The following is a 13,761-nucleotide window of genomic DNA, read 5'->3' as shown; positions in this document are numbered from 1 at the left end:
ACTGAAACGATAGAAAGAGATGTTTTTCTATATAGAATGTTGTTTACCCCATAAGTCTAAGTGCCAATTCAACACTTGCAAAAGTGCCCGCACTACATGGCACTGCTCTTAGTAAGCAAGGAACTATTCCTCTCCAAAATCCAGTAAAGCCGTGGTGGGTGTAAATGTATCTAGCCGCCTTGAGAGAGCTGCCATTGAATTTACTATTAGCTCCCCAACCATCACTTTGTACGTTGGATTTTATTACATCTAATGGGTAAGAGCTTAGCCACAACGCATTACCTGCAAGGGCACCACTTGCTAGCAATTCTGGTGTTCCTATTTGGTCTCTGGATTTATAATGATGCAACTCGACAATCTTTTTTATGAGTGCTTCATAACTTAAGAACCACACACCGTATGCTTGAAACTCTCTCAATAGTGTAATATCAAAACCACGGTAAATGCCTCGTACACCTTGTTGAGCAAATATTTTCTTGACTGTAGATGAGAGCGAAATCAGTTCTCCTGAAGATTGACTGAGGATCCTCAATTGTTCAACAGGAGCAGTGACAGGAGAGTTGACCACACCTGCCACAGCACCAGCAATGTATGTCTCGGGCCAAAGGTTCAATTGTGATTTCCCTGTATATTGTAAAATTTGTCTCTTTGCTTCATGGAAACCGTAAAATTGTAGTGAAACACATACACCTACTCCAAAAAGTGGAGGCAAGGTTCCCTTATAAAACGCGAGTAGCCCTTCATTCTTGATGACATCTTTGATGACTTGTGTTGAAGAAGTGGCTGAAGTGGTTTGAAGTCGGATCTTGACTAAATCTGCAGGTTGTCCAATTAAAACTTGAGTAGCACCACCGACAAATCCGGCAGCTATATCTTTCGCTTTCCGCGAAAGACTATTATCAACAGGGGCGCCTTCATAAATTTCTGTTGAATCAGACATAACTGAATAAAAGAAAAAGTTGTGAAAGATGATCGATTTTTTGTCAGATTTCGCAATCATATAGTAAATGAGATCAAATCACGTGCATCATTTCTTAAGAAAAAGGTCGTGTATTTACTTACAAATGGAATGTCGTATCTTTTTTTTAGATTTTTTCAATCTGACCACGTACGTAGTAAACAGAAACAGAAACAGAAACAGAAACAGAAACAGAAACAGAAACAGAAACAGAAACAGAAACAGAAACAGAAACATTCATTTTTTTTTTTCATTCAATTGGTTTTTCTGAAAATTTATCAAAATCTACCAAATCCCAACACAAACTATACAATATGTCAGGGAGAAGAAGAGCATATCCAAAACCACAGTATGCAGCTGGTGCTCCAGGAGGTGCTGCTGCTGCTGCTCCATCAGCCTTTGGTCAACCACAACAATTCCAACCACAACAACCAATCAATGGACAACAACAACAACAACAACAACAGCCATATGGGGCTGATCAATTGCAAAATCAATTTCAACAAATGAACGTTGGTGCACCAGCCTACCAACAACCAGGTGCAGATCAGTTTCAAGCTACTCCACAACTCAGCTACGACCCATATCAGCCTCAACCTCAAGCTGGTGTTTATGGACAAGGCATGGGAGGAATTCCACCGGCGACAGGTGCAGGTGCAAGCCCAGTGGGTGCTGCTCCAGGTTATGGCGGTGCATATGGACAGCCAAACAGTATTGCTTCTGGTATCCAATTGAATGCGTTATACACAACTGATTTGTCTCGAGACTTGCCTCCTCCAATTGCTGAATTGTCGTATCAACCACCACCGATCACTTTACCAGACACTGCGACTTTGATTCCAAGTTCAAAAACTGCAAACGCCACGCCTGAATACTTTAGATCTACATTGAATGTGATACCTACTAGTAACTCACTTTTGAAAAAATCGAAATTGCCATTAGCAATTGTCGTCAAGCCATACAACGCGTTGAAAATAGAAGATGAGGATATTCCAGTAACTTGTGACACTACAATTAGTAGATGTCGTCGTTGCCGTGGATACATAAACCCTTTTGTGACATTGGGAGAGAATGGAAGACGTTGGAGGTGTAATTTCTGTAACTTGCTCAATGACATTCCAAGTGCTTTCGATTATGATGAGATAAGTGGTCAAGTTAGAAACAAGTTTGACCGAGTTGAATTAAACCACTCCGTTGTTGAATTCATTGCACCAAAGGAATATATGGCTAGAACTCCACAACCAATTGTTTACGTTTTCATCATTGACGTGTCTGTTCATGCTGTTCAAAGTGGATTGACTGGTACTATCACCAGAACCATTCTCGAAAGCTTAGATCGGATTCCTAATGCAAACAAGACTGCTAGAGTTGCATTTATCGGAGTTGATTCCAACTTGCATTACATCAAATTCAATGAAGGATTGGAGGGAACAGAAGTATTGGTAGTTGCTGATATTGACGATCCATTCTTACCATCTCCAAGAGGATTGTTGGTCAATTTGGATGAGAATAGAGAGCCTATTGAAAAGTTATTGCTTGATTTCCCTTCCTTCTTTGAAGGTACCTCAAACCAAGGTTTTGCTCTTGGACCGGCATTGAAAGCAGGTCACAAATTGATCAATAGTGTTGGTGGTAAATTGGTTTGCTTTGGTGCTTCCTTGCCAAATGTTGGTGAAGGTAAATTGAGTTTGAGAGATGAGGCTAGTGTTGCTGGTAAAGCCAAGGAGGCAAAGGCTTTATTGACTCCAGCTGACAGTTTCTACAAATCGTTTGCAGTCACCTGTAACTCATCACAAGTAACTGTTGACTTGTTCTTGACTTCTGCTGGATACCAAGATGTTGCTACATTGTCAAACTTGCCTAGATACACTGCAGGTCAAACACACTTTTACCCCGCATGGACTAGTAACAAGTACGAGGATGTTGCCAAGTTGTCCAAGGAAGTTGGAGACCACTTGTCTCAGGATATCGCATTGGAGGCAGTGTTGAGGGTCAGAGGATCTACCGGAATAAGAATGTCATCGTTCTATGGTAACTTTTTCAACAGGTCTTCTGATTTATGTTCGTTCCCAACATTCCCTAGAGACCAATCGTATCTTATTGAAATGGCTATTGAGGAAACAATCAATAAACCAATAGTTTACTTCCAAGCTGCTGTCTTGCATTCGACGTCATTTGGAGAGAGGCGTATCAGAGTTATGAATTTGGCATTACCCACGTCATCAAAATTAGTGGATATTTATGCATCTGCTGACCAGTTGGCAATTACAAATTACTTTACTCATAAAGCTATTGAAAAGGCTTTATCTTCGTCATTACCCGAAGCAAGAGATTTCATCACTTCCAAGGTGGTGGACATTTTGAATGTATACAGAAAAGAGTTGGTTGCTGGTAATGTATCAGGCGCTTCACCATTACAAATATCAACCAACTTGAGAATGTTGCCATTATTATTATTATGTTTGACAAAAAATTTGGCATTCAGAAGTGATCGTGTACCTTCTGATCATAGAGCTGCTGCCTTGAACAACTTGGGTTCGTTGCCAATCCCTCACTTGATCAAATCCATTTATCCTTCCGTTTACTCATTACACAACATGCCTGATTCATGTGGATTAGAGGATGAAGAATCCAACATTGTGTTACCCGAGCCAATCAATGACACAAAGACCTCTTGGGAAAATTACGGATTGTACTTGATTGATAATGGTAGCGAATTGTTCCTCTGGGTTTCTGGAAACGTTGTGCCCGGCTTAATCCATGACGTATTTGGTACTGAAAACTTGTATGAGATTACAACAGGCAAAACCGAGTTGCCTGAAATGCCTGTTGAAGAGAGTGAATTCAACTACAGAGTTCGTCAAATCATTAGCACAATTAGGGAGCAAAAGGATTCCGTCGTGTGGAAAAACTTGTACGTCGTTGTTGGTGCTTCATCCAATGAACCTATTGAAATTTCTCAACAACGTGATCTTATGGCTTTGAGAATGTGGGCCTCAAGCTGTTTGGTTGAAGACAAGACTGGTTCTGAGCCATCGTATAGAGATTTCTTGACATCATTAAAGACAAAGGTTCAATAAATGTATATTTCTATGTTTTTTTCTACGTCTGTAAAGTGTAATCTTCTTTACACCATTTCCGCCTCAAGGCACCTCCATATTTGTAAAATCCAAATGGAACCAAGATCATTGCCAAACATACAAATGCTAGCAACCAACTGGCCCATTGCAAGCCCAAACCTTCGTACATATACGTAATAAACAATGGGAAAGCGGCACCACCGGCAGATCTAAGAAATACTTTTGTTGCCAATGCAGAAGCTGCATATTTGGCATAAGTATCAATGATGTAGTTGTTCAAGGAATAGTATATCAACACCATTCCGTAACCAAATGCAATACCAGACGAAGCAGGACCAACCCAAATGATATGTTTGTATGAGGTGGCACCTAAAATGAACAACGCAATACATGGAAATGGCGCACCAACCATGGCACCAATAAGTCTATCCTCTGGTTCAGGTTTCCTTCTTTGACACATTTCTTTGTACTTCTTTTCGATATATGGAGTCGTTGTTAATGCAAGTCCAGCTCCAATCAAAATGGGAACAAACATAAGACCAATCTTGTTATCCTTGTATCCATATAACTTGTTGAATATGTATGGGTAAGCAAAAAAGAAGGCGTATAGCAAGGCATAAATCAATGCAACAAACCCACAAATTAAATCCAAGATAGGTTCAGTGATGGTGAATTTCAACGGAAGAAGTAAGTTGGTATTTACCAACTCTTTAAACGACAAAGGCGTAGCTTCCTGTTCTGTCATGATGTTAATATTCCCAGTTTCCTTTCTTAACCTTTTGGCTCTTTGTTTCAAAATTACTGGGGGATATGTCTCTGGGATAAGTGAAATAATGATCCACATAACACCAGCGAAAGCCATATTGACCCAAATCATAATATCAAGTCTGTTTGTACCAACACTAATGAATCCATTAACAAGACCTCCAAAAACTGGACCACTATATGGGCAGAAACTGAAGAATGCAATTGCTACACCACGAGTTTCATTATGCATGTCCACTAAACTAGCACCCACATTGGTCAATGCACTAGCTGCACACACTCCACATAGGAACCGGGATGCTAATAATCCTCCAATGTTTGGTGACAATGCACAGGGGATATTCAACACGGTATAAAGACCAAAGCTGATGAAATATACTGGTCTCCTTCCAATTTGTTCTGATAATGGTGCCCAAAGTAAAGGACCAACACAGAACCCCAACACCATCAAAGACACTGTCAATGTTGAAACTTCGGTGGAAACGCCATATTTGTTATTGATTGTAAATAAACCCCCGGATAAACAAGACGACCCATAAGCAGCACAAATGACCAACATTGAAAGCAAGAATGTGTAAAGCCATTTAATAGCCATGGGCCAGTTGTGTGGATTCTCTTGGTCATCGATTGTGAAGGTGACAAATTCAGTTTCATCGTTGATTTCGCTCTTTTGTGACTTTGTTCTTCCTAAGCTTTCCAAAGTTTTGGCTCTAACCAACCCAGTCGTTGTCTCTAAGACATACTCTTCTGGGAAAATGGGATCTTCAACTGGTGGGGCTGTAATCGATGGTGGCGGCCTCTCACTAGTAACACCAAGCAACTCCAAATCCCTCTTGGTTTCCGTTCGCGTTAGTCCCAACCTTTTCTCTTCGTCTGATTGTATTGATGTGACATCTGCCAAGTTATGGACGACAAACTCGGAACTAGATGCATCGCTGTTGTTATATTTACTTCTGTTATCTGATGAAGAAGACATTGTTGATATTTCTAGCTTATCATAATTTTTGAAGGCTGATATTCAGCTCTTATATATAGCTTGAATTTTGAATTGCCGTACCCGGATGACTGAGCAACATAATGTAGCACAGAAGGAAAAAAAAGAATATTTTATGCACAACGGTTTATTTTTCCGGGAAACGGCTATCCCACAGAAGACGTTTATTAATTTTAATTATCATAGGAGGCAACTGATGGACTGCGATGTAAAAGGGAAGTTAGAAGTCAGTACAATGATGGCATACAATGGATACAGTGTTATTTCGGGGCTGGTAACCTACTAGTGCCGAGTTGGTGTGTTCCTTCCAAGGGCCTTTGAATTTACTTTTTTGCACGAAATTACTAATGCAACTATTACAGCTCCTAATCTCAACAATGTATAACCACAAGCTTCGTACCCGAAGAGTCAACAATGAGTTAACGGCGTATTCACGGGTATTCAATTTTTGTGCGATTCTCGTTTTATCCACGGAAAAAGTAAAGTTACACAAAATAAGAAACCTGAAAGCGGTCATGAATTGGTTAAAATATTTGCAGCCAATGGTCTAAGGTGGGTGCATTTGTCTTACAAAACGCTAGAGACGCTTAAAACCTTTCCTCTTTATAATGCTAAGAGTTTGCGTGAATTTAGAAATCTTTTTTATCTTGTGGTGCTAAAACTATTAACATTGGAGAGCTTTGACTCTTGGCTTCAACTGATGAGTAGTCCAAACATGCCTCACACACCGGAAGAGAATGCTGAGTTTGCTGAAACTGTGCTAACTGAGTTTATTGATATGCATGCGGACACTTTTCCTAGTTTGTCGAAAGAAAAGCAACTTTTTAGGTAAGAAGCAATTGTTAGTAGTTGTAGGTAGCTATGTCCAAGGTAGAAAACGCTGTGTGGTTACCAAAGTACTTCATGTACTCGCTGTGATTAAAAAGAATGCTTTGTTGGCTACCTAAATTCAATGGCCAGTCTGCACAGGAGGTAATAGAGATTGATTTAGGGATTCATGGCAACCAAGCGGATCCGATTTCGCCAAATGATGCTCTAAACTTTTCCTCTATTGAGTATCATTTGCACTACGTATTCAAGAAGATTTTCGAGAACTCATTTAGGGTTTATACCGAAAAGAAAGATATTGGCGGATGCTCTTTAGTGCTTTTGATTTCACTCACGATTGCGTAACTGGTAAATGAGAGTAGAGGTTAAAGTCAGACTACACAGAGCATAACTATGTCCTCTCTTCAAGCTTGTATATGTTTTAATTGAGAACTCCGTTTCACTTGTTTGTTGCAGCAACAATGATTAGCCACCACAAAACCCGAAGCGCAACTGAAAAAAGAAATGCAGCAAAAAATTGAATGACAAAAAGTTTTTCAATTCTTCATCTCCCCAGGCTCATTACCTTAACAACACACACTCACCAGTCCCAGCTGATATGCATATGAAACATTTCCCTACTAATAGCTTACTACTATTGGGCCCTATATTTGTGCTTGCTACAGATTTCGCATTGACTAGGTTGTCGCAAACAGGAAGTGCAAAGAAGTTGGCTCGCAAGACTACAAGCTCATCCCCTTCAGCAAATTATCTCCCTTCATATAACCCAAGGACTTATAGATCAAGCTGGATCCAACAATGGGAAGACTCAAATGGTAAGTGATCACTAAAAAGGTTTGGGTGAATAATGACACATCTGGAGAAGCTGGTCTTTTCTAATAAAGTTATGAACTTTGCGAGCGTTATGCTTCAAGCAACACACAGCATTCTAGGCGACGTTTAGAGCGTATATACATACATAGCATTTCATACACGGTTTGGATATAAAACACTCTTCTCTGATACTGCATATAAATTTGTATTTTCTTCACAAACTTTTTCATTGGTTGAATGCGAAGAAGAAGAAAAAAAATTATTCCAATCAAAGCACACAGACACCAATCCAAGTCGTCCCCCAATCACACCTCAGTCAATGTTCACAAGCTCAATCGGACAAAAAGCATTGCGTGCTACGCTTAATGCAAAAAGGTTCAACTCCTCCCATAGCCACCATGTGGAGAAGAAACCAATTGAAATCACATTTGGCAAATTGCTCGCTGTTGGATCGCTAGTCGGAGGATGGGTCCTCTACAAAAACAAAGACAAAACAGAAACTCCTCTTTTCAAGTCTGGTCTTTTTGATCAAGAAACAAACGGTCAACGTGAGCATTTGAGGGCAGAGGGATTTGAAAGTCGTTACAAAATGGGTTTTATCAAATCTTACATCGCTGATAATGGTGGAAGTGGTTTCGGTAACTCAGCATATAGAAGAGGAAGCGGTGAAGAAGTGTCAAATACCAACTTACTTGCAGCTCACTCTCCTTGGGGCCCACAATTTGGTGCTGGTATCAAACTTGACAAATTGGGTGAAAGAAGGGATAGAATAGAACGGTTTGCTCCACTTAAATAGTTTAATAAAAGTAAAAATAAGCATCTTAATACGCTCCTACTACTGTTCTATACGTGATAGCTCGCTTGCACTGCAACGGCTGACCTGTTTGAGATCATTCCCCGAATTTCCTGTTCTGCGAGACTTACTTATTCCTCGATCCAATGACAAATAGGTTTTATCAATCTTGCGGATGACACTCTAAGCTGTCAGCACCCCCATGGTGTTCCCAACTTTCCCTCTAGAACTACTCGAAATTTTGCTCGGCTCTGAACCCAAATTCAGTAATTCCGAGATTTGACACGTCCAATGGAAAACAACACAAAAAAAAATTACACACGTGCGTATCAAAAAAAAAAGAAAACAACAAAAGTACATAACAACAACACCTAGCAATCGATGATGACGAAGAAGGTAGCTAGCGAACCAATTATGTCCAGCTTAAAAGACGACTCAGCCACCGCAGACTCTGCTATTGTTGATGATTACGATTTATATACCTCCTCAAACGGGAGCACCTCACTGCTCACTGACTCACCACAATTGATGCGAAGTGATTCAACTACATCCGTCCCCTTCTTAGATCTATCTAAACTAGTATTTGCTAGGGATTTTGACTTTGGCTTTGATTTGAATGGAGTTAGTAACACCACAAAACGAAGGTTAAACAGTGTGAGGAAGAAAACAAGGGAAAAGTTTAACGTGTACAACAAGAAAGGTAACATTGAATTGGATAAATTGCAAGATATTTTGAATCAAAGATTGTCCAAGTTTGATGAGAGAATACATAGGAACCTCACGAGTACAGCTACGGAGAAGTTGTTTTATGCTGTTAGTGTGTTTGTTATTGCTTGTGCTGGTTTCACGATTGGTAAGTACCCAGAATACTTCCCCCACTTTCATACAGGACTCTTTGTTGTGTTGATGCCGATTAGATTTTACACTTATTTTAAACAATCTTTCCAGTACTACTTAGCAGACTTGTGCTACTACGTGAACTTGTTGTTGTTGTTGTTTATCTGGGTGTTTCCTCAGTCACCCACTTTATTTGTATCGGTATTCTCGTTGTCGTTGGGAACATTGTCGTGGGCTGTTATCACTTGGAGAAACTCATTGGTACTACACTCAGTGGAGAAAACAACATCGTCGTTTATCCACATTATGCCTCCTGTCACAATGTTTGTCATTGTGCATGAACTAGATCCAGAATATGTCAAGGAAAGGTATCCCGGAATTGCTGCTATTGATAGTTGGAATTTTTTCACCAGTCTTGTAATCACTTCGGTGTATTACACTATTTGGCAAGTCACATATCATTACTTCATCACAATCAAGCGCAAGGCAGAAATTGAAAAGGGTAAAGTTACTTCGTTTTCATACTTGAAAAAGAAAAACAAGTCCACACCGTTGGGCAAGTTTGTCAATGGCTTGCCTTATTTGTGGATGCAAACATTAGCCTTTACACTTATACAATTTGGATATCAATTGCTCACTATGTTACCGTGTCCTATTTGGTTCAAGTACAAGCATGCTTGCGGTGCATTTGTAACATTTATATTTATTTGGGCAAGTTATAACGGAGCCACCTGGTACATTGATGTGTTTGGAAAAAGGCTAGAAAAGGATGTTGAGAAGTTGAGGATAGAAGTAAGTAAGTTGCAAGAAGAAAATCATCAATTGCAGCATTCTCCTGTGAACAGGCCACAAAATGGGGAAGATGTTAAGCCATACGACTTGAATGGTGAGTTGAAGGAGAATGTCGTTACTTGAAAGCAGAAAGTGTATTGTATAGACATATTTTATTTAATTGTGTTTTGACGAGAGCTTCAACTCTAGACACTCTCATAACTTCCTTTTGCGTAGTTGTGAACAGGCCATGAGAGAGAGTTAACTTTGGCATGTTTTAACGCTGAGGCGTATACTACTTTGTGGAAAATTTCCCCAACATAAATTGGAAAAAAAAAAAAAGAAATCTTTCAAAAGATCGTCCACCAAATGATCAGATTCTTAACTCCAATTCGAAGATTTTCATCCAGTTTACGTACAATGTCATCTGAATATTTAGTCACCATTTACGATTTCCCAAACACTGACAGAACCAAGGTCCGTCCTCAACATGTGGCTGATATCCCAGCCAATGTGCCCAATCCAGTTCGTGCCGCAGGTGGTTTCTACACTGATGAAACAAAGACCAAATTTGCTGGTAGTACTTTCCACTTAGCAGCCAACTCAAGAGATGAAATCATTGAATTTTTGAAAAAGGATATCTACTATAGAGAGGGAATTTGGGATATTAACAGTGTGCAGATTTATCCCTTGGGTATTGCTGTACGCTTGCCTAAAAAAATGGACGGCGTTGACGAGCTGCTTTATAAGATTTAAATATTGAATAAAAGTATCATACTGTACAATCTAAACCCTAGAAGCATATCCTCTTGTCGTCTCTCTTTGCGGATCCAATTACCCCGCGATTCAACACAGACCAATTGGAAAAAAAAAAAAAATATACGTTCTTTCACACGATCACTTCTTATTGCAATTGCACTTGGCTATTCTAGCTACAGCTCAGTGTTCCCTGATCTGAGGTATTACTTCTCGCATTTGTTTTTAAATTCTTTTGGTGGGTGAGTATGAGACAGTGGTAGTTACCGAAATAGTCACAAGGAACAGTCAATCCCATATCTTCTTGGCAATTCCTGTGACTCCTATGGATGGGGTAAGTCATAAGCTGTTCCCGCTCTTGATGATGCACATGGACCCTTTTCAATTGTGTTGATACTTTTCGGTTGCAAAACCATTTACTTTATACATACAGGAATTAATTTAACTTGGAGAGGGAAGTTCTTACAATGCAACCACCATGTTTTGTGCTAGCTCCTCTCTGATAATGGACATGTGGCCTTCAGCAAAGCCATTCGTGGACAATGAGTCTGATCTACATGAAAAGCACTCTCACCGACTACCGTGCCACGGTTCATGTGATCAGATTCAAACAGCCTCATTGGCCAGCAGCAAGATGGTCACCTCACTGTCGAAATTACTGTATAGTAGCATGCTAATGTATAGAGTCAAAAAAGAATGGTTTCTATTCTCAAGTCGGTATCATGTTTGAGCAGTTTTGACAATATGGTAGCGACAGGGTCACTAGACTACACCGGTGTAATGTGACCCATAAAACTGGCTGATAGGTATTCACCGCGAGCCCCTATTTCTCTAATCGAGGGCACTAAACGAGCCACACTTCTGCTGAGTCCGCACACGTGGTTCACTGAGTTCACCTTTCATATACTCACTTCGGTTCTCTTTTTGCCAAGATCTTTGGGGACAAGAAAAATTAAAAATCAATCTCAATTCATCCACTCGAATGGCCCATGTGGTATCGCCCATCAGTGTGGCTCATGGTGTGAATACGACCAAGCCCCTGGAGAGTTCTCAACTACAAGAGGTGCCCTTAACCAATTAGAGGTAATTGTTGCTCCTTGATGGTTCTGCCTACGCTCAATGCAAACGAACTCCTTTGCTATATTTTTGTACGGCTCCATCATATTTTGCCAAGATAATTTGACATTTTTCAGACCATTAATTAAAGAGCCCATGTGGCCTCAATTTCAAAGGGGTGTACCAGCAGCAGTGGTGAGCTGCAAGGGTATGGACCTTACAGAACACCACAGGTAGGGAACGTGAAGGGGAGTACAGGGATAGCCGCATGCCTCATACAGCAAGCTTCATCTATTTGCAACCATAAACTTATGCAAAAACTGCAGAAATAGCCTTATAAAGGTAGCTTAAAGGTAATTGAAAAGTAATTAATGAGTTTTCCAAATTAAGCAAACCTTAAACAATGGAGTACCCACATGGGCACCTTTTGCAAAATGGTATAAATTGGGTGCAAAATTTCCTCGATTACATCATTTGACCTTTTCCTCATCAAACCATGTCTTTCATATTCCCCAAGTTACTCAACATCTCAGCTTTAGCCCTTGCTGTCTACTTCTACATCTTTGCTGAAGTTCACGCTGCTCCAATTGACAATTCTGTTCCCTCAAAGAAAAACATCATCTTTTTGGTTGGTGATGGGTTAGGACCAAGTGGTGTAACTTTAGCTAGGTATTTCAGACAATACAAGGAGGACTTGCCAATCAATGACTACTTGGAATTGGACAAGTACTTGATCGGTATGCAAGGTCACAGATCCAACTCCAGTTTGATTACAGACTCTGCTGCAGCTGGTACTGCTTTGGCAACTGGAAAGAAAACCTACAATGGTGCAATTAGTGTTGATGCTGATGGGTTCCCAGTTGGTGCTGTTGGAGAAGCTTTAAAGTTGCAAGGTTATACTACTGGTGTTGTTGTTACCACTACCGTCACGGATGCAACTCCTTCCGTCTGGTTTGCTCATGCCAAAAACAGAGCTTCTCAAGACTTGATTGCCGAGCAAATGGTTGGTGAGATTCATCCTTTGGGGTTTGTTCCTTCATTGATTCTTGGTGGAGGAAGAGAGTACTTCTATGGTTTAGACCAAGGAGGATTAAGATCAGACAACAGAAGTTTGATTGAAGAAGTTCAAAACAATGGTACTTGGACCTATGTTGGAGACAGAGCTGGGTTTGACTCATTAGAGGAAGGTAGAAATGTTGAATTGCCATTATTGGGATTGTTTGCTGAAGATGATTTCCCTTACAGAATTGACAGAGATGATTCGGAATATCCAAGCTTGGTTGAACAAACAAGAGTTGCTTTGAACGCTTTGTCCAATGCCACTGCTGACTCTGATCAAGGTTTCTTTTTGCTTATCGAATCTTCAAGAATCGACCATGCTGGTCACGCCAATGATTCTCCTGCTCATGTTGCTGAAACTTTGGAATACGATGATACCATTGCTGAGGTATTTAACTTTATCCAAAACACTGACGTTGATACTATTGTGGTGGCTACTGCTGATCACGAAACTGGTGGATTGGATCTCAAGTCAACATCTTTTGATACTTATGATGCTATTGCCAATGCTACTCACTCTGCTGAGCACTTGACCAATGCCATCTCTGATTTTGAAGACAAAGAGAATGCTGACTCATTGAACTCATTCATCAGATCAACCATTTTTGAAGAAGGTTTGGGTTTGGGAAACTACACTGATGAAGAGGTTGACAGAATTGCTAACTTAGTTACATCTGGAGAAGAGGACAGTTTGTTAACTACCATTTCCAACTTGACTGCTTCAAGAGCCGAAACTTTATGGGGTTCCATTCAACATACATCGGTTGATGTTGGAATGTATGCTTTTTCAAATTCGCCTTACTTGATGCAAAAGGTGTTAAACACCAAAGATGGATTAGCTGGGTTCCATGAAAATATTGATTTCAGTGTTTTTATCAAGTCTATCACTGATATCGATTTGGATCAAGTTACTGAGCAAGTCGCTGACATTGCAATTGAATATTAAAGGATACCGCTTTATTACACGTTGAAAAGTTCTTTTTCGGTTTATAGTTTTTTAAAATATGAATTTATCCCATTGTTATTGTTGCAAAATTTTCTCTTGGCAGCG

General features: G+C 40.1%; 7 protein-coding genes across 7 annotated transcripts; 5 read left to right on the top strand and 2 right to left on the bottom strand. All coding sequences in view use genetic code 12, as the record gives it.

Moving 5' to 3' along the window:
• Positions 1-43: 43 nt before the first annotated feature.
• YMC2 (Ymc2p) lies at positions 44-940 on the bottom strand (the record flags this gene model as incomplete). Its single annotated transcript, XM_067692040.1, has 1 exon — positions 44-940. One exon carries the CDS (start codon positions 938-940, stop codon positions 44-46), a length of 897 nt encoding a protein of 298 aa, XP_067550337.1.
• Positions 941-1,272: 332 nt separating this feature from the next.
• On the top strand, positions 1,273-4,038 carry SEC24 (COPII subunit; the record flags this gene model as incomplete). Its single annotated transcript, XM_067692029.1, has 1 exon — positions 1,273-4,038. One exon carries the CDS (start codon positions 1,273-1,275, stop codon positions 4,036-4,038), a length of 2,766 nt encoding a protein of 921 aa, XP_067550336.1.
• A 22-nt stretch (positions 4,039-4,060) lies between these two features.
• Positions 4,061-5,779, bottom strand: TPO3 (spermine transporter; the record flags this gene model as incomplete). The annotated part of the gene is made up of 1 exon (XM_067692017.1): positions 4,061-5,779. The coding sequence occupies one exon, from the start codon at positions 5,777-5,779 to the stop codon at positions 4,061-4,063; it is 1,719 nt and encodes a 572-aa protein (XP_067550335.1).
• Positions 5,780-7,757: 1,978 nt separating this feature from the next.
• I9W82_000308 (uncharacterized protein) lies at positions 7,758-8,234 on the top strand (the record flags this gene model as incomplete). Its single annotated transcript, XM_067692006.1, has 1 exon — positions 7,758-8,234. The coding sequence occupies one exon, from the start codon at positions 7,758-7,760 to the stop codon at positions 8,232-8,234; it is 477 nt and encodes a 158-aa protein (XP_067550334.1).
• Positions 8,235-8,612: 378 nt separating this feature from the next.
• On the top strand, positions 8,613-9,983 carry I9W82_000307 (glycerophosphocholine acyltransferase; the record flags this gene model as incomplete). Its single annotated transcript, XM_067691995.1, has 1 exon — positions 8,613-9,983. The coding sequence occupies one exon, from the start codon at positions 8,613-8,615 to the stop codon at positions 9,981-9,983; it is 1,371 nt and encodes a 456-aa protein (XP_067550333.1).
• Positions 9,984-10,208: 225 nt separating this feature from the next.
• OFR1 (Ofr1p) lies at positions 10,209-10,595 on the top strand (the record flags this gene model as incomplete). Its single annotated transcript, XM_067691984.1, has 1 exon — positions 10,209-10,595. One exon carries the CDS (start codon positions 10,209-10,211, stop codon positions 10,593-10,595), a length of 387 nt encoding a protein of 128 aa, XP_067550332.1.
• Positions 10,596-11,714: 1,119 nt separating this feature from the next.
• PHO8 (Pho8p) lies at positions 11,715-13,656 on the top strand (the record flags this gene model as incomplete). Its single annotated transcript, XM_067691973.1, has 2 exons — positions 11,715-11,859; positions 12,191-13,656. 2 exons carry the CDS (start codon positions 11,715-11,717, stop codon positions 13,654-13,656), a joined length of 1,611 nt encoding a protein of 536 aa, XP_067550331.1.
• Positions 13,657-13,761: the final 105 nt, after the last annotated feature.

This window comes from Candida metapsilosis (genome assembly GCF_017655625.1).
Source record: "Candida metapsilosis strain BP57 chromosome Unknown scaffold1, whole genome shotgun sequence".
NCBI classification, from domain to species: domain Eukaryota; kingdom Fungi; phylum Ascomycota; class Pichiomycetes; order Serinales; family Debaryomycetaceae; genus Lodderomyces; species Lodderomyces metapsilosis.
Note: the sequence above shows the minus strand (reverse complement) of the source record. Positions and strands in the feature narration are given on the sequence as shown.